Source organism: Phasianus colchicus, chromosome 6 (genome assembly GCF_987193195.1).
Source record: "Phasianus colchicus chromosome 6, bPhaCol1.hap1.1, whole genome shotgun sequence".
Taxonomy (NCBI): Eukaryota; Metazoa; Chordata; class Aves; order Galliformes; family Phasianidae; genus Phasianus; species Phasianus colchicus.
Window position 1 is genome coordinate 26,320,920 of NC_143441.1, and position 18,788 is coordinate 26,339,707.

General features: G+C 36.9%; 1 protein-coding gene across 5 annotated transcripts in view; it reads left to right on the top strand.

Annotated features, from left to right (window-relative positions):
• The first annotated feature begins 11,160 nt into the window (after positions 1-11,160).
• The window catches only part of ETV1 (ETS variant transcription factor 1), a 63,472-nt gene continuing 55,844 nt past the window's right edge, over positions 11,161-18,788 (top strand). Inside the window, exons 1-4 of one of the 5 annotated variants that reach the window (XM_090142732.1) lie at positions 11,161-11,362; positions 11,868-12,001; positions 12,753-12,840; positions 14,543-14,590. In XM_090142732.1, coding sequence (XP_089998858.1) covers positions 11,957-12,001; positions 12,753-12,840; positions 14,543-14,590 — 181 coding nt within the window. In that variant the 5' untranslated portion in view covers positions 11,161-11,362; positions 11,868-11,956. Of the gene's footprint in view, positions 11,454-11,531; positions 11,727-11,867; positions 12,002-12,752; positions 12,841-14,542; positions 14,591-14,643; positions 15,120-18,788 lie in introns of those variants that run through there. The other 4 variants (XM_090142734.1, XM_090142736.1, XM_090142735.1 and 1 more) reach the window with 4 other exon arrangements.

An 18,788-nucleotide genomic window follows, 5' to 3' on the forward strand; every position in this document is an offset into this window, starting at 1 on the left:
CTTGTTCTTTCAGAATTCAAAATTTATCCACTGATAAGGGATTTGAGTGAGCTTGCAGCATTTCATATACTGTACAACCCTGTAAAATAAATTTATCTCATTGCCTCATATTCAATAAAGGACCTTTTGCTAAAAAATGCCACAAAATAAGTGAAAACTATTTGGAAGTTATGACAAATTATCCCTAATAGGCTTGATTTACTGTGCTGTTGCCGTTAAGTGGCATAGAAAGATTATTGAAAAGCCTAAGCTAGTTTATGTAGAAGCTAGTTCTGAATTATCAAACAGCTTTTGGAGAATCAAAAATCACTGGAAGCAACCATTAGCTGGAAAATGGTGAATAGGACGGACTCATCTTGCTTTTAATTAAGGTATAAAAAGAGGTTTTGAAAAGAATAAAAGTCAACAGTGATAAATATGAAATTTGGATGACCTCCTAATGAATCATAATTACTATTACTAGCATTTTGCAGAACTGTACATTTTCCAAGGGTGTTTAAGACTGCAGGGAAAAGAAAAAAAAAAAAGAAAAAAGAAAAAAGAAAAAACCCCAACAACAACAAAAAAAATCTCTTTTTTATAAGAAGACCTTAAAAAATGGAAAAAATTCTTTAATAAGCTCTAACAGCATAAGTAAATATCATGGACTGTAAGGTTTCTGACTGAGATCTTTGAGGAAACAAACTATGTAAATATAAAACACTAGAATTTATGGTAAGAGATTTTATAGATCCTAAGCATTCAATTATTCAGCAATTTCAAACATTACAAATTATCAAATATTTGCTTTTTTTTCCAGTTTTTTAAGGTTTTTCTTCTTTTCTGTCCTATATGTCCTTTACAATTGGAATCAGGAATACTTAATTTTGGATATATTTATTCTAGAACTTCCTTATGGGAAGCTTTCAGTTCCATGTAATAATAGAAAGATATTAATCTGTTCCTGTGGGAATAAATGTGGAAAGATATAATACTGGGGGACATTTTCCCCTGCTTTCATAATAATCATTTATCTGCTTAGGGGTTTTTTTTTTTTTTGGTCTTTGAGTGATGACACTTTTTTAAAAATGAATATTTTTTAATTTTACTTTTTGTACTTTTCAAGTGTTTATCTTCAAGTCTTAGAGTTTTCTCCTCGCTTTTACTGGAACATATTTTTATTTTACCATGTTATTGACAACTTTTTAGAACTACTTTGGTTTCCTGTGCATAACTGTGGTGTACTGTCAGGAGTATGAGTTGAGATGCATTGTACATGGCTCTAACAATTGCCTCATTCCCTAAACTTTTGAGCACAGTACAAGAACATTCAGCAAACTGAACATTATCTGTCAAGTGCACCATTTTTATTCTCCTAAGGGTGTAATTGTTAACAGAATATTTACATGAACAATTTTACATATCTTTCCATATAGGTGCATCTTTGTGTATATTACTGCACCTTTATACCCATGTCATCCAAGGAGCTTGTACCAAAAATGGTATCTTTATGATGATGTGACATAAATGTCCCTGGGATTTTGGACACCTTATAGAGAGAACTTTGATAGCAAAGAATGTGATCTAGTCCAAGAAATGAAACAACAATTCATTTTATCAACTAAGAAGAGTGTAGGTCTTTGGAAGAATTTTTTTTCACAGTTTTTTCATAAATTACTTTTACAAAATGTAATGTAGTAGTTACAGTTGATAAACTAATTAAACATGAAGAGAAAGCAAGCAACCTATAGTTTGCATTTTCCCTGTAGGTGGAAAAAAAAAATTACATGGGCTCAGGGGACTGAGCCTGAGTTTTGTTTTGTAAGACATGAGTAGAAACCATCTTTCTCCCATAGGCCATCATCAAAAGTGTAGTGATGACAATAGGAGTCAACAGTTTGTAACTGGAACACTAAGAATAAAGTACCAGATTTCATATACTCTAGTCTTGGATATAAAAGTCCTACATTCTCATGGTTTTCCCAAGGCAAATTTATTGTCTGAGGAGTCTTATGCCAACTTGAACTTCTGTTCTTTGCACTAGATTCTAACTGAATGAGAAGATTTATTAGTAGTAGTATTTTATATTTCTTTAAATATAGCCTGGCTGTGTTCGCAATGGGATTTCCTGTTAGAATGTGATTTATCAGGAATTTAATTAATCTCCAGTTCAAACTGTACTGCAGGCCTCTAAAATTAAAAAGAAAAATAAACATAGCAATTAACATTGAAAGAGAGCTAAACTGAGCACTTGAAATTAAACTTACAATAAAGATGAACCCAAACCAAAATTGAAAAAATGAATGCACGTGAAGACTATTATGTACAGAAGACAAATATGATTACTGTATTCTAAATCTTAGGTTAATAAATAAAACAGATCATGCTATGGTTGGCATAATGTAACTGTATAATCTGAGTCCAACCAAACATAAAGTGTACTTTTTATATTGCTTTTTTTCTTAGAGGTGTTTATTTCTTCTCTTTCCCTCTTTCTCAACCAAGATGTGATTTTGAAACACAAGCAAATAAATGTCAAATACTTCTGTCTCTATTCTGCCATTCTATTTCTGAAATTCTGCCAAATTGAAAATTTCCATTCAGGCTGACTGGCATTTGTTGAACTGATTTATTATTATTATTATTATTATTTTATTTTAACACTCATTTTCAAAAGTAGTGGAAACTTTGTGCAACCTTTCCTGTGTCTATTCACAATATTTCAAGAGCAGCTGCTTCTTTTTCGCAATAATACATTTTCTTCTGCAGGTGCTCTGAAAAGTCCTCAAAAAAAAAAAAAAAAAAGAAAAAAAAAAGAAACCTCAGTATTTGGTGTTTCCAAATACTTATAAATACTTATGTAGAGCAGGTTCCAACAATTTAACACCACATCATGCTAAAAATACAGAGTCAAAATAAAAATCTACAGTAAATAATATCAGTGATATCTCTACTTCTTCCTTTTTCTCAGAAAGAAAATAGAAGATTGTACAGATTTTGGCTTCAAAATCTCTAATCTACTACTCAGTTACACCTTTTTTTAACAATAAAAATGAATTGTCAGAATAATAAACACAAGGAAATAGCTGGAGCAGAGTGGCTTATAAGGAATTCCTTATGTAAAAAGGCTTTTAATGTTTACAATAGATTAATTTCTCCAGTCTGCAATGTGTTAGAAAGAGACATAAGACCATGAAATGTCACTATGCTACAGGAATCTTTCTCACTCTTTATGGACCATACAGACTGCTCATTAGGCTGCAGACACTTCTCAGAAGATGTACCTTTTTAGCTAGAACCATTTTTTTCTTTCATAAAATAATGGAAAGCCACAGCTGAATTCTTCCAAGGTTGTGCAGACCTAAAAAAACTAAACCAGTTTTGTGTGAGCCCATAACAAGACATTTCAGGGAGCAAAATACTCTTTTTCTCGTCAGATTCTCTTACACAACAGTCATCTCCTGTTTACTTCCCTGCAGTGAAGTTACCCATAGCTGTAATACCAGAAGTAGAAGGTAGGACTATTTGCTCTATTTGGCCCTCATCATATAAAATGGAGATTCAATTTCACCACCTGCTTTCCAGTTCCTATTTTGTGTTTGAATGAAGGAGAATTTTAAACATAATTTACTCTTTGAATCAGACAAAAAAACATGATAAAATGAAATCCAATATAACTAGTAATTTATAGAAAAAAAAAAAATGCCTTATTAAAATAGGATAGTTAAAGAAAAATGAAATTCCTAACATTCAAAGATAGAGTTACATGTCCTTTCCTTCTCCCCTCTTTTTCAAACACTGAAACCTAATGAATTGCAAAGTTCCAAATAATGGTAACCTTGTGCACTCTGTATGGAAGAAGCCTCTGAAATCAGAGCTGAGTTTGCTGACCCAATATTGCTAGGTCAGAGAAGCAATGAAGTCCTTGAATATGACTGAAATCCTCCCAGCATGCAGCATCTGTCCCTCTTATTGATCCTTGGTGTACTCGCTGGAGCCTCATTTTCCTTTTTCGAAAAACAGGGGTAATTATGCTTCCCTGTCTTGCTAACAGATTTTGGAGGTGCAAATGAAAGGTTTTAAGCACATTAAATTCACCAAATAAAAAGATCACTTCCTGCTTCTAGATGTTCTGTGCCTGCTATGTTTTATAATTCTGAGGGTTTAAGAGTTACTGTGTGTGTTGGTATATCCTCTGTGACATTTATTATTTTTTTGAATTTCTGCACAACTTATTATGGAGCGCTCTACATCTTACACCTTTCTGTAGGGATCCATGTCTGGCTCCATTTTTAGGGGATTTCTTCTCACCTGGAATTCTTTCCCAATGAAGAATTTACTAATCATATGGCTAAAACTGTTGTTTACGCCTCAATATAAAGCTTCCTTACAAGAAAACATGATCTTTTCCTGGTCACTACTTGCCAGCAGATTTTATACCTCTGAACTTCATTTTTTCTTGAGGCATCTCTGCCTGCACACAACCTGTAGTGCTATCAGAGTCTTGCTTCTTGCCCGTTTTGCCATCCTTTTCTTGTTGCCCCTGGCCCTCATGCTCTTCTCAACTGTCTTTCTTAGGCACACTTCATCTTTGGCTCTTGACAATGCGATTTACCCTCACTGTGATATTCTCTGCTAGATAGCTGTCTAATAGCTGTAATAGCCATTCAAGCAATAATGAATGCTCACAGTACTATGCATTTTCTACTTTTTGCTTTGTATGGGAAAAGTTCCCATGGAAAGCTTAGGAACCTCTTTGTTTTCTTTCAAATGCTTCCTTCAACCTGTGATAAAAATGCTTCTCTTTGGCGCTGGTAGAAACCATATCTTGCTGCTACCTATTTTATTACTTCTGTCTCTTAAGTGTACCAGTATGGGGGGAACAAGGGATGCACAGTTTCATTTGCTTGATGAAAGAATAGAGAAAGGAGTCTTTATTTAGTATCTTCACTGTGACAACGAAGTCCTGCTGCAAGGCTGGTATTCTTAGTAGCTGTAAATTATAGGCAACATTCAATACAATAAAACTGAGAAATTAATCTGTATGATCTGATTATCCTCACAGAAGTTAACGTTGTACTTTTCTCTCATGTTTAGCCCTCTATAACAAATATATACGCCCTAATGCAAATAGACACACAAAAATTAATTCACCATCACCAAATGGCAATACACACCTCTCATCTTCCAGCAAAATAGCTTCCCAGTTTAACTGGATATTGGGTCAGTTTGTCTCTGAAATAATTTTTATTATAAATATGCACTTCAGCTAATGTGGTTTATCTAGTCTATATGTTTTGTTTCTGCTGTTAAGATGGGTCGTTTCCTATTTATGAAAGCATAAGCATACCATATTTTCCAAATTTTACATCTTTCTTTTTCTTACTAATCTTCATCTGCTTTTCAATGTCTTGTTATTTTTATGTGCTTGGAACTGGGCTTAGATTTTGTACTTTCTTTGTCACTAGCATTGCTTTTCTTTGAAAACTCAGATGTTGTAGTCAAACAACTGGCTTTAAGGCATGCAAAGGCAGAAGTTTGCATCCTAATGGCTGTAAGTGTTTTTGATTTCACAGGTGTAGTCCTCCAGATGGGGAGACTAGAACATGCAAAGGAGAGAGTCACAGACAGTTGGTACATTAATAGTGCAGGTGCAGCCATATCAATAATATAATGTAGTATCAGCACAGTCATTGCCTGCTGGTAGTAGTAGTTTTGATCACTGCTGTAAATGACAAAATTTATGAATGAACATTTATAGGGAGATGCATCTACCAAAAAAAAAAAAAAAAGAAAAAAGAAAAGAAAATGCATAACAGATCTGTAAAAATTGCTATCTGGATTTGTTGGGGCCACCAGCCTTGTGGAATCTTAAGTAGATGTCTGTACTTGTAAGTATTAGACGGATGAAAATATCCACCTAGGCCTGACATAAGGCTTAAAAATGTAAGAAATACATGTCCACATGTGTTAGCATGTAAACTGTCCCATAAACAATGTCTCTGGATTGTCATTTAATCAATGAATGTAGTTTATTAGTTGCCCCTATAGAATCTTTCTTCTCCATGATATATTCCTCTTCTTCTAAACTTAAGGCACATGAGCCCTCCTTTGAGTCCAGTGCTTCTTGTTTTTTTGTTGTTGTTTTGTTGGTGGGTTTTTTGGTCATTACAGCCATTTATATAATGACATTACATTTTTTTCTGCAAGCCTCTTGCTCAAGCTCTGGGCATGTCTGATAGTGATCTTGAGTGAGTCTATAATTCTGAAAGTGCATTTTACACTATTTTTGTGTCTTCAGGATTTCAGGCTGTCAGGAAGGATAAAATCACAACCAAAGTCACTTAATGTACACTGAACAACTTCTGCATAACAGATTTTCCAGCAATTTAGCAAACACAGCTGATAAACTTTTCCTTATCTTTTTTCCGTGTTTGTCTTAGACTATAACTGCATAAGGAGATTTGAGGTTTTCTATCTCCCCCATGAGCTATAATGGGGCAAAAATCTCCCATAAAATATGCAAAGGATTCTGAAGTGTTTGCGTGGATCTCTCTTAGTATTAATAAGGGAGGATGTGCAGATTAAAGCCATCTGTGAGATTAAGGTTTGTGCACAAATTCTTTGTCTTGCCTGATATCCAAATGACTTCTAAGCTATTTCATTGTGGCTGGCCATTTTGTGAGTGTAAGGCAAGGGCAGCAAGCTAGGAACTTCAATGAGAAGAAACCCATTACAATTCACATGAATATGTTTTTACTTGGTTCTAACAGAGACTCATAAATTGCCATGTTAAGTGTTAGGCTAGTCGTTTTTTTTTTTATTTTGATTTGCTCAATTGGTCAGGAAATGAATATCACTAAGATAGTGACAGTTTATACAGGCCTATCAAACCGTCATTTCACTTGTTCTCTGGTATTTTGTGGCGGAGGATTGCTTACTGCTTTGGTTGTGATATGGTGCAGAGCTGAGTGTTCTTTCCTGAGCATCAATTCAGAGGTCTGATTGACCCACTTCGGTTGTGTAGTGTTATTGAAGTTACTATGCATGTGTAGCATGACTTTTGTCCTCTACAAATTCAGAGAGAGATAGATAATGGCAATTCAAGGTGCTAGTTGCAGCCAGGATACACTTTCTATTAATAGGCTTTCTATTATTTTCAGTGATAAATCTCAAATGAAGAGAGAATCATTATCCCTCTTCATATGAATAAAAAAGAGGTGCAATGACAGGAGCAGCCTGTGTGGGGATTACATAGCAGACTGCCAGCTGAGCTGGAACAAGACAGCTTTCTGAGCTCCTCGTTGCTCTAGGACAGAGCTCTGACTACAAGAATTGCCAGTCTTTCTCCTTTCTAAGGCTTCTGTGGTCAACTCTAAGCTAAGATGGAGGCTGAAAATTTATTAAACTGAGTTCACTTTTCACCTGTAATAAGAAAAATGTTTGGGCTTCTTGTTTCTTGCACTGCAAGTGGAATATATCTTAGTTTTTGTTTTCATGACTAGCATAAGTTTCTAGTACATAAATGTTTATCTGAAAATTACCTTGCATTGCATTATCAGGTAAATGGGCATTTAAATGCAGTTACCTAAGGAGGCCTCTAGGTTAGAGCATTGCTGACTCTAAACTACAGTGATGTATACAATGTGTTATTAATACATATGTTAAATACCATTTAACTGGGATTACTTCTTTGTTTTCTTTCCTTCTTTCTTTGAAGATACTTGTTTGCAAGCATTGTTAGTCCTACATCTGATGGTTTACCATATGGATATAATTATTGTGTGTTTCCTTCCTACCGGTACTTTCCTTTTTTTCTAATTTAAGGTTCAGTCCTGGATGCTGCATATGAACCAAAGGCTTTATGAAAAGCCAGGCTGCCATATTCATTTATCTTTGTTTTTTCTTTTTAGTTTTGTTATTATGTATGCCAATAGCATTATGATAAAATAAACACTGTTAGCATGCTGGGAGATTCAGCATCAGTAGGTTAAAAGTGGCCAAGGGTTAATTTGTTAGAGAGAAATCTCATTAGGATTTCATGGTTTTGCTGTAGTCGCATACTTAGTTGTTATTTTATTGAGTCTGCTATAGACTATGCTTTAAATATTGCTGCTCAATAGTTGCTTAATTGATGGCATTCCTTTGTTGTACATCAGCTTCAGAAGTACATCACATTTACTGGGGACAATGCTTAGAAGGAATGGTTCAGATAAGAATTTTAGAAAACAAAGTAAGATCTTTCTTTTTTCACTTCATATTGTTTTAAAATTTATTTGGTTAATATATTTCAGTTGTGACTATGGTTTTTTTTTGTGTTTTTTTTTTTTTTTTAATTGAATTTAGTTATCATACTGGGTTATGATTGTTTATTTCTTTATTTGAAAGTGTGGTTATATTTTCACATTTTTTCAGGAGAAATCAGTGTTTATCAGATCTTCTCTTCATTCTGCCTTTCTGGTTTACTTTGATTTTTTAAGTTACAGCAATGATTTGTAGCTCCAGTGTGTGTCAAATCACGCAAGAAATATATATTTTATTGTCCTCTTTCAGATAACTGTGTGAAGTATATATTGCCATTATGATATGAAAATAATATGTATTTTTCAGTATATAGTGAGGATTTATACTGTAATTGAGTTCAAGTGTTTCTAAAAGAATACAAATATCTTGTTTACCAAGCACTGCCACTGAGAAAGCTGAATTATTTTAAACAATTTTTAGCAAAATAAGTTCAGCACAGTTTTCTAGAATATATTCAAGTTGATCAAATCTGTTCAGTCTTTTCAATTTTTTTTTTTTTTCCAGAAATAGTAGTTAAAACATTAAAAGTTTATTACATAAATAAAGCAAGGTTGTGGGTATTTTTGGCAAGAATTCAATATTGCAAAATTACTAGTGTGGCTACACTACTTTACATATAACACAGGTATGACTGGTAATAGTATGAGGCTACATTTCTGCATATAGAAATTGGAGTGACTTGATGGCATATATGTTAGGGTTTTGTTTTGTTTTTCTGTAAGCATCAACTTCTTAATACTTAATGACAATTTTTCTCAGCACAGTGGATGAACGGAGAGGAGGATAAAGAGGTCTTCAAAATAGCTTTACTTCTTCCATTCCTCCCTAGCATGTTCAAGGGCCAGAGATGAGAAGGGGAAAGGGGAGAGACACACAGTATAACGAGCAGCAGCAGGCATGCAGTGTGTCTCCAGCTGGGACACTTGGGCTTCTCCTGGAGTCACAGACCACCCTGGCACACTGAACACAGCCATTGAAGGGTGCTTGAGCACTAGTGAGGTGCAGGCCTCCTCCAGCTCTGTAAGCCACCAGTGAGGTGCAGACTGCAGCACAGGGAAGGACAGCATGGGATCAAGCTGTGCCAAGTCCGCAGGAGGTGATGAACACCTGACATGGCTGAGGTCCTACAGGAACTTCAGCTTGGGAAACATACACGCCAACAAACTTTAATGTTCTGTTTAAAGAAAAAGTCATCCATCATGATTTTGATTTAGACTAGAGAGTCCTGTATTCTGGGGACCGTTTGATGAGTGGCTCAGACATGCACCCAACAGGAGAGCTCCATCAGCTCTGCAGAAGGCAGCTGACCTGGCAGGTCTGTGGGTTAAGACATGAACTCCTGGGGCCAGACTCTTCCAAGCCCATCATGTCCCCCCCAGCTGCTTATGTCTGGGTATAAAAAAAAAAAAAAAAAAAAAGGAGTAATTATCCAGGAAACTGCACAACTGCACTTAAACCTGTAGGGTTTTATTTTTTTATTTCCCTATTACGTTACAGAAGTGATGTACAGAAGTAGCAGCTCTGAGATTTAGCCAAGAAGACATTACAATTGGGATAGACTGTTTAAAATCTAATCAAATACACTCCTGTAATTCCAGGTGTCCTGGGGAATGGAAACAGCAAGAGCAAAGAAGCTAGCAGCTGGTGGAGGGCATTTACCCTGACATGGCAGCATGGGAAGGATGGCCTGGTGGGAAAATAAGGCTCTTATGGACAAGACAAGTAGCATGTGAGTGTGAACAACAAAACTGGAATGGAGGGAGAGGAGAAAAAGTTGTGAGAGAAAGAAATATACTCCAGAATAGCACAATAACTGGAATTATCAGTATAAACTAGTCTAGAAGCAACCTGAATATTGTTAATGCCTTGCAGGCAATTTACTCAAAAGTGTTGTTATTCCCTTAGGTGTGATGAAAGCCCTGATAAAGGGCTGAGGACAAAGCTGGATTTGGTCCCTCAGGGATCTGTCTGTCAGTTGTGGAGCTGCAACAGATCAGAAGAATCTGAAACTTTGTATCTCGCAGCATGTCATGAATACCCAAGTATGCCACCTGTCTGCTGTGCTATCTGCTGTTCTGTGCCCAAAGCCTGGACAAGGATGGATGCTGTGTAAAAACAAACTGCTGTTCTGTGGTGTGACGGCAGTTCAGAGCTTTTAGGCCTTCTGTCATCCACCCTCTGCAGAGAAAGAAAGTAAGTTGGCTTGGAATGTCCATCAGAAATCCTGAGCTTGCACATCTTGCCACCAAAAAACTACCCCTGGGTCTAGTGCCTGGCTGCTGACCCAAAAACTAAGAAATTGTCATGCAAGTAGAAGCAACAACTGATTTCTATGATTCAGCTAAACAACAGCAATAATAACATCACAAAACAAAACAAACTGGGATGCCACCAGATCGTGGTGGAGCAGCATGAAGCCTCAGTTGTGGCCAAAGCCTCCAGGTGCCTCACCTCTGGTTCCTGCGAAGTTTGGTGGGACTGCTGTGCTGCCAGAAAAGGATGGTGTGCGTGTATAGGGATGTTGTTTCCCTGCTTTTCTGAAGCCAGAGAGACTAAACTTGTTCAATTTCTTATTTTCATTTATTTATTTATTTATTTATTTATTTATTTATTTATTTATTTATTTATTTATTTATTTATGGGAGATTGAAGCGGGTGGGGAGGAACCGGGGGTGTAAGAGCCGCTGTAGGATCGCGGGGTCGGTGCGGTGGCACCGTACTGCGTATGACTGCTGATCCTCCCCCCCTCACCCCGGCCGAGAAGCCGCGGGCTGCGGTTCCTCCTTCGCGCCGGCAGCGGGGCCGGGCCGGGCCGGGGGGCGCGGGCCGGGGCCGGGGCCGGGCGGGCGGGCGGGCGGCGATCCGGCGATCCGGCGGGGGGCGCGGGGAGCCAATGGGCGGCGGGGATCCGCCGGCGCGGCTCGGGGGCCCCTGGAGGAGGAGGAGAGGAAAAACCACGGGATTGAGCTCTGTCAGTGGCGTTCGCTGCTTCCGAGGGGGAAGTGCCGGGGAATAATTAATGTTTTTATTAAATTTGGAGGGAATTTTTTTGCAGCCGATCGCCGCGCGTGGCCTTCAGGTGGGTCTTCCCCGCAACTTTGTCCGGCGCCCTGGAGGATTGCGTGGTGGCGGGGGGTGGCCAGAACGATCCCCGAGGAGAAGGCGGCGGGGTGCGTGCTGTGTGTGTGTGTGTGTGTGTGTGTGTGTGTGTGTGCGCGCGTGTGGGTGTGCGTGGTCGTGGCCGGCGGGCGCTGCCGCCGCTGCCGTGAGGTGCCGATCGCCATTACAGCCGAGCACACGGCCCCAGCCGGGGCTGCCAGTAGCGCTGATGGCCCGGGGGATCCTGCGGGAGGGTACATAAACCCCTGCTTCTCGGCCGGCTCTCGGCTGCTGCCCCGAAGTGCTTTTGCTGCGGGTTTTCTTGGTAGAAGCGTGTAGTCCAGGTGAAGGCAGAGAAGGGAGGGTTGTTTTTATGAATGGGACTCTTTGAGGTTAATTAGCTATGCAAATGCAAGCAGTTCATTCATGCTTTTCTTTCTTTCTTTTTTTTTTTAATCTAAAAGCCATCTTGTATTCCCCTCCAGGCTGATTGGAGTCCAGATCCCGAGGAAATCTCCAGATCCAATGCCCAGTAAATAAAACACTGAGCTCAGACTCGTGGAAGAGCCACAGGATGGATGGATTTTATGACCAGCAAGTGCCTTACATGGTCACCAATGTGAGTGATCAGTTTAAAGTTGGTGTTTATAAACTTGACTCCTACTTGTTTATGTGGGGGAGTTGTGCAGGCAGAGTATCTGCTTTGTTGCCGCTGTAGGGGCGACTCTTCATCTGAGAGCTGTGCATGCGAGACAAGCTTATCTTCCCATTATTCCAATAAACATAATGTTCTTTTAAAGACAGTGTAGGGATAATAAAAAATCCCAAACATAATCACTGGATCAGAAAGGCAAGAGCAGCAACTGCATCCAAAGTTTCTGACTGGGTTTGCATCCAGCACTCAGAAGAATGAAATTGAGTCAAACCTTAACATTTTTTTTCTTTGCTTTCAGGACTTTGCAAACAGTTTGATAAGTGACAGAGGAGGGAAAGACAGAGCAGTCTGTTATAGTCTCCTATTTGGATTTTCCTGTGTATATTATGCAGAGAGGATCTATATGCTATTGTCTAGATTTGTGTACTTTAGATGCTAAAAATACATGGTTAGTATTGTTTTGCTTACGTATTTGTCTGCACAAATAGAAATCTTCATGGATAGCTAGAAATATGTTGCATTTAGACACAGGAATCTTTAGGAGGATGTTAGATGCTCAGCAGCATCTTCTGCTAGAAGCTTGAGGCTGTAAGAAGATCATTTCCTTGTTTGAAAATGTAAAGAATTCATGCTGGCTTTGAGAATTCTTGATTAAATGAAAAAAATATATATATATCCTCAGATTTCTAAAGTAACTGATCTTTCCTGTTTATAGAATCCGCGTGGGAGAAACTGTAATGAGAGACCGACAAATGTCAGGAAAAGAAAATTCATTAACAGAGACCTGGCTCATGATTCAGAAGGTGAGGGCTTATTCTTCTTCCCCCTCCCCCCCTACTTACTTACTAATGCAGAGAAGCTTTTTTGAGAGCTCTTTATTTATTTATTATCAATCTGAATAAACAAGACAAGAAAATTGCATTTACTGTTGCAAAACAAACTGGCAAAGGCAATAAACTGATAAAGATGATATTCTTTCCTTGACTTACCCTGTTGCATTTTAGGTATTGCTGCGCATGCGGCACATGAATGTCATGCACTGAGGCCAAGACTTTGCAGCATCTCAGACAAGTCATGGACAGAGTGCACCTGGTTTTATCTCCTTCAGGCCTCATGAGATTCAGAGCTTTCCATGTTCCCCCACTCTTTTCCACTGGTGTATGCTCACTGGTGAGAGTAGGAGCAGAAATGCTGGTGTGGAGATGCCTTGTTTTCACTCTTGCCTTGTGGTACAGCTGCTGCTGTTGTGCCAGCGTAACAATGATAGGGTTAAAAACCCTGGGAAGTTCAGTTAAGGAAGACTAGGACAGAAGATGTTTTGAGAGCCAAAGTTTTGTAACTTGTTCACATCTGTAGTTGCTGACATAACCAGGGCTTGAGATCTGTGGTCTGGTTGTCAGTTCTCTAGGTTACAAGGTCAGTAGACATGCTCTCTTACACCCCTCTGAGTATGACAGGCATATAGGAGAGCATTCAGGGGCTAACAATACCTCCATATAGATCGTAGCAGGATGAGAACACACTGAGATACTTTTAAAAACCCTACTTATTTGCCTGGAAAAGTTTTTTTCTGATGCAAATTGAAAAGAAAACAACTTCCTGATTTTCAATTAAAAGATTTCCTAACGTGAGGTATCAGTCGAGAGGAAAAATGAATAGCCTGTGTCATTTAAGTGTATGTAAATAGTAAACTGTCAGCATCCAGAAAAGAGGAAGTCACTCTCAAAATACAGTAAATTAAAAATAAACCATTTGTCAGTTCAAATATCCTACTCGTCCGTAAACAGAATTTTCGTAACTGCGTTTCGGAGCTTTGCAAATTATCTGAATGCTGCTCTTGTTTGCACCCTTATAAGCAACCAATTTCAGTGAACTGTAAAAAGGTTTTTCTTCTGCAAAATGCAGTCTTGGGAGAAAGTAGTTTCACTTTAAATAAGTACAATAAGTATAGTATGCAGGAAATAGTGCTGGTTCTCTTGTCATACAAAGTAAAACATAAGGTGAAGTACAGAAAGGTTTTCCATTTCTCTTTGCCATTGCAGTTCCTCAGGCCTTTGCTTCAAAATTTTTATAAGATAGTTATAGCCCTGCTAATAAAAATATTCAGTCTGGACAGGGAGAACTTGTGCTGAATTCCAAGAGAGCTTTATCCGGATGGATATTGCAGGAGGAGGCCTGGGTCATATAAGTAGAAATAGTTCACCTATATTAGAAAGACTAGCAGTTTTAACCTCTCTGTGTGTTGCTGAATAAGCCTATTGCACTGTAGAACTTGGTTAATATTCTGTTATTATTTCAAGAACTGATAAAATAATACAGTAAGTATTATAGAGGTGTAGAAAAATCATTAACTGCAACCTGAAAATATCTTTGTCTATATGTTTGACTACCAAAATAGAATTCACATACGCTGTTCTTCAGGAAAAAGATATTTTTGAGTATATATTAATCTTAGGAAGAGATTAAAGGTATGAGTCTTTTATCCCTGTCTTCATCTTTTTGCAGAACTCTTTCAAGATCTGAGCCAATTACAGGAGACATGGCTTGCAGAAGGTAAGGGAAAAAACTGCTTGTAAAAAGAGGAAAAACAACTCTGAAGGGAAGAAGGAAAAAAAAAAAAAAAACTCCTGAACTTGCTGTCTTAATGTTCAGCCCAATTAATTGAGCTCTAAAAGAGCCACCTCATGTGTCATGCATACATTAGAGCCTCTGATGAGTTTGTCTTTGGGGACTCTGGGGCTGCTCTACCCAGTGTCATCACAAATTACCAGGAGAAATTGCTTCCAGCTCACAATCACATCTGCTTTTGGCAAGAACTAATGCACCAAGACTTCAAGTTCTAAGCCTCTGTTCAGATTTTAATTGCAATTGATCAGGTTTATATTATTGTACCTCGAGAGACTACATACAGCCAGAACTGGGCTTGCTGTTTCCTTTAGAGCAGCACATATAATTATTTGGTGTTCTGGTGGAGTACTTTCTGATGGCAGAAATTAGTTTCTCTGGGTTCATCGGGACGGGATGCTTCAAGATTTAAGTGCAAGTGTCTTCTTTCCACCTTGTTCACAACACAGAACATTAGGTGTGTATGGAATACTTAAAAAGTATTATTTCTTGCTTTTTTTTTTTTTTTCTTTCTGTTGCTTTTAAATATTTTGCATGCTTTTCTTCTGATTTGTAGTTATGAGATTGTGTATTGGGTGATTAGAAAACTGACATCGGTCTTTTTTGCACCTGTTTCTGCTTTTAAGTATTTTGAATAATCTTTCAGAGCACATTCTGCCGAAGAGAGAAAGCTTAAAAACAATAATTTAGAAATCTGAATTTAGAGTAGCTGTTGAGAGATTAATTTGCCAAGGAAAAAAGATGAGCTGCTGTTATAAGAGAACTTTAACAAAATGCAGGGGAGCTTTCTGCTTATAAAGAGCATTTGTTCTCATCTGCAATGCTTCCTGATTTCTTTTTTTCTTTATACTTACAATACTATTTATTTCAAGCATAAAGATTTGTATGCATTTTCTCTTCTTAATATTACTGGATGAAATTTTAATGTAAACTTCTGAAATTGGATTTTGATGTGAACTAACGTATTTTTTCCAAATTTATCCTGATCAAAATGGATATGGATATTCACATATGTTTCATTTTTATTATGCACTGGACTATGCATAGTTGTTTATAGAACAGATGCTCAGATTCTTTGGAAGGGAGAGACGTTGGGGTGAGCTGCTTGCTGCTGTTTTTCATAGAAGGAGGGAAATGTTGCTGGTGACTACTTGGTTTCAAACTGTTGTGTTTTTTTTAGCAGCTTTATATGTAGTTAGTCAAGTTCTTAACCTGCAAATAAGGTGTGGGGTACTGTTTATTTTGCTGATGTTTTTTTCCTAGCATTATTTTTAGCATGTAGCTGTTTGGTATGTAATTAAAAAGTGCTTTTTAAATTTGTGGAGCAGACATTATATTTCCATGAATTAGTAAGATTCTTTTCCAATCACTGAAAACAGAATGTCCTACAAGAAGATAGTTTTTTCTAGTATAATGATCAGCTACAACTGTATCTGTCTCTGTGGTAATTTTAAAAAGGCTCTCTTTATTTTATATCAGCTCATTCATTTGAATTAGCCAGAAGTGTGTTAAAATGCTATTCAAAAGATACTATTTTTTGGATGGAGAGAACTTTTAGCTTGATTTTTTACTGGGATGAACATTTTTGTTTCTGAAAATGATTAGATTTCTTTGATCGTAAATCAGAAAAATACAGACAGATTCATAATGCATGTGCAGATAATAAGTAAGTTTGAAAAATAATATGGAATTTAAAATTGATTTAATCATTTCTGTAGGTACATAAATTACCGTAATGGCAGTTTTTATTCTACAGGCACTACCTACTTTAGACTAGAATGAATTGTATCAAAGCCTTTTTTTTCCCCTTTAGTTGAGTGCGCCTCACTTAATAAATTTAGATAGGATTTGAGAGAGAAAGGTGTCTAGATCTATGTCAGCTAGGTGGAGGAACCTTTAAATGCAGGTACATCATCTGGTAAGTATTTGAAAATAAAAAAAAAATAGAAAAAGGTTTTGTTTTTTGTGTAGCAGCATTAATGTGTAAAATGTTATAATTATGTTTTTTGACAACATATTTAAACTAAAACTATTGCTGACTTTTCTTACTTAAAGAAATTCATATGTTTAAGGCCATGCCATGTCTTTTATCTCTTCCGTAAAACTTTTCACAGCTTTCCTAAAGGGTAAGCTAAAATCCAAAAAAACAAAGATCAGAAAATCAAATATTGGTTTCTTAACTTGAGCATTACATTTTATTGGAAAACAAACAAACACACAAAAACCAACTAGTTTTGACAGTCTTTATAACATACTGGTTTTTGAGAATATTGTGGCTCTGCTGTAGTGTCTACATGGGTGAGCTTAGCCAGGAAACCAATTTCAAAGTCAGACTTGTTTACCCCTTGTTAGATGTGTCCATTTATGTTCTTCTGGACCTTCATAGGCTAAAAGTCTGCCAATTTGGCAGAGTAAGTAATGTTTACATATTTCTTTTCATAATGCTCTGGAGCCAGGGAAATGACCATGAAATTTTAAAACATCTTGACCCTTTTTAAGAAAAGCAGTGGCAGCTGACCAGGTTTCTCCCACGAGTTCAGATCCCCACTGGGGAGTAACCAGGTCAAACATCTACTTATTAGTTAGCAGAAGAAAGTGAGCTGCATTTTATTACATGCAAAGAATGCTTGCTAGTTTTGTTTTTTGTTGTTTTGTTTGTTTGTTTGTTTGCTCTTATTTTTCCTGAAGCTACCCGTACCGTAACACATAATTTAGCCTGGAGATCAGTTAATGTCACCTGTATTTACAGTTACTGTCATCTCTGAAAAGTTGGTAGCAAACACAATAGAAATGTATTCTTTTCCTACTGAAAGTGGTGAATGTTCTCATGTATTAAAGAATTAATGCAAAATGTAAACAATCTAGTAACCTCTTTAATATTTTATTACTCCATAATTAACAAGCTGAATGCTATTTGCAGAAAACTTAGAGGCATATTCCACTAGCTGCATAGATCTTTATGCAAGGAAGTTTTGCATTTTACATTGTAGCATTAAATGTGCAAGTAAGAGTCTAAATTATTTTGATATAAAACTTACCCTAAATAAGGTTTCTTCATGTTGATTGTTATGCAGGACTGAATATATATAGTAAGTGATTTCTGATGCCAGAAATGTAAAGTTGGAAGCCTTTAATAATTGCTTCAACCTTCAAACTTGAAAGGAAATAGTTAAAATTGCCTGTTGCTAACCAAGACAAATATTATTCAGATATTATCTTTAGTTTTATGTTTAAATAACTTGATGACAACATTTTGTCATGATAAAATTAGAAGATGACTTTATTGATTTCGTGTATTTGGAATTAGATTGGGTTTGTCAGGTAGCAATTGTTCAGTGACTTGAAAAAAATTGTTGAAATATTAATCTAATGTTATCTCATCATGGTAGCTGTTAGTTCTGATCCTGGAACAAAAAGAAGAGAGGAATGAAATTCTTAGTGAGCAAAAGCCTCCTTTGCATGGTAAAAGCATTTAGTTTTGGGAGAATAATAGATTAACCAAGAAACATTTTTTTTTATTAAAAATTACTCTTTCAGATACAAGTTCCTCCTACACTGTGTTAAAGATATGCAAAAAGCATCCCAAGCAAAAATAAATAAGAAATGTATGCAGTAGATCTGCTTTCTAAAGTGGTAGATAATCCATTCCTCAGATGGTAGTAAAATGAAAAAAAAAAAAAAACTTTATGTTGTATGGCTTGAAAAAATAGAAAAGGCTTAAGTGAAAACTAAGTGGTTTGAAATAATAATGGCTACAGGTAACAGGTTCATGCCTCTACAGCAGCTTAGTTAAAGTGAGTAAACGGCTACTGCCGGCTAGCGGGATTTAAGCACTGGTTCTTGGTATCTGAAAATGAATTATTTCTCCCAAATAATTAATTCCCACATTTGGGCTGAACTTTAGGAAATGAGTTTCTGCCCTCTGGTCACCTGTGGAGGATGAACCAGTGTTATGGTGATGTCTAATCTGGTGTTGACTTCTAGTTTACTCCTTCAACTAGGAGATATGAAAATGAACAGTTTCTAGTTCTTAAAGGGTCACTTTTAATAAAAGAAAGTTATCAAATATTTGTGTAGTTAAAGTGGTTTCATTTAAATCAGTGAAGCTGTGCAGTGGTTTACTGTG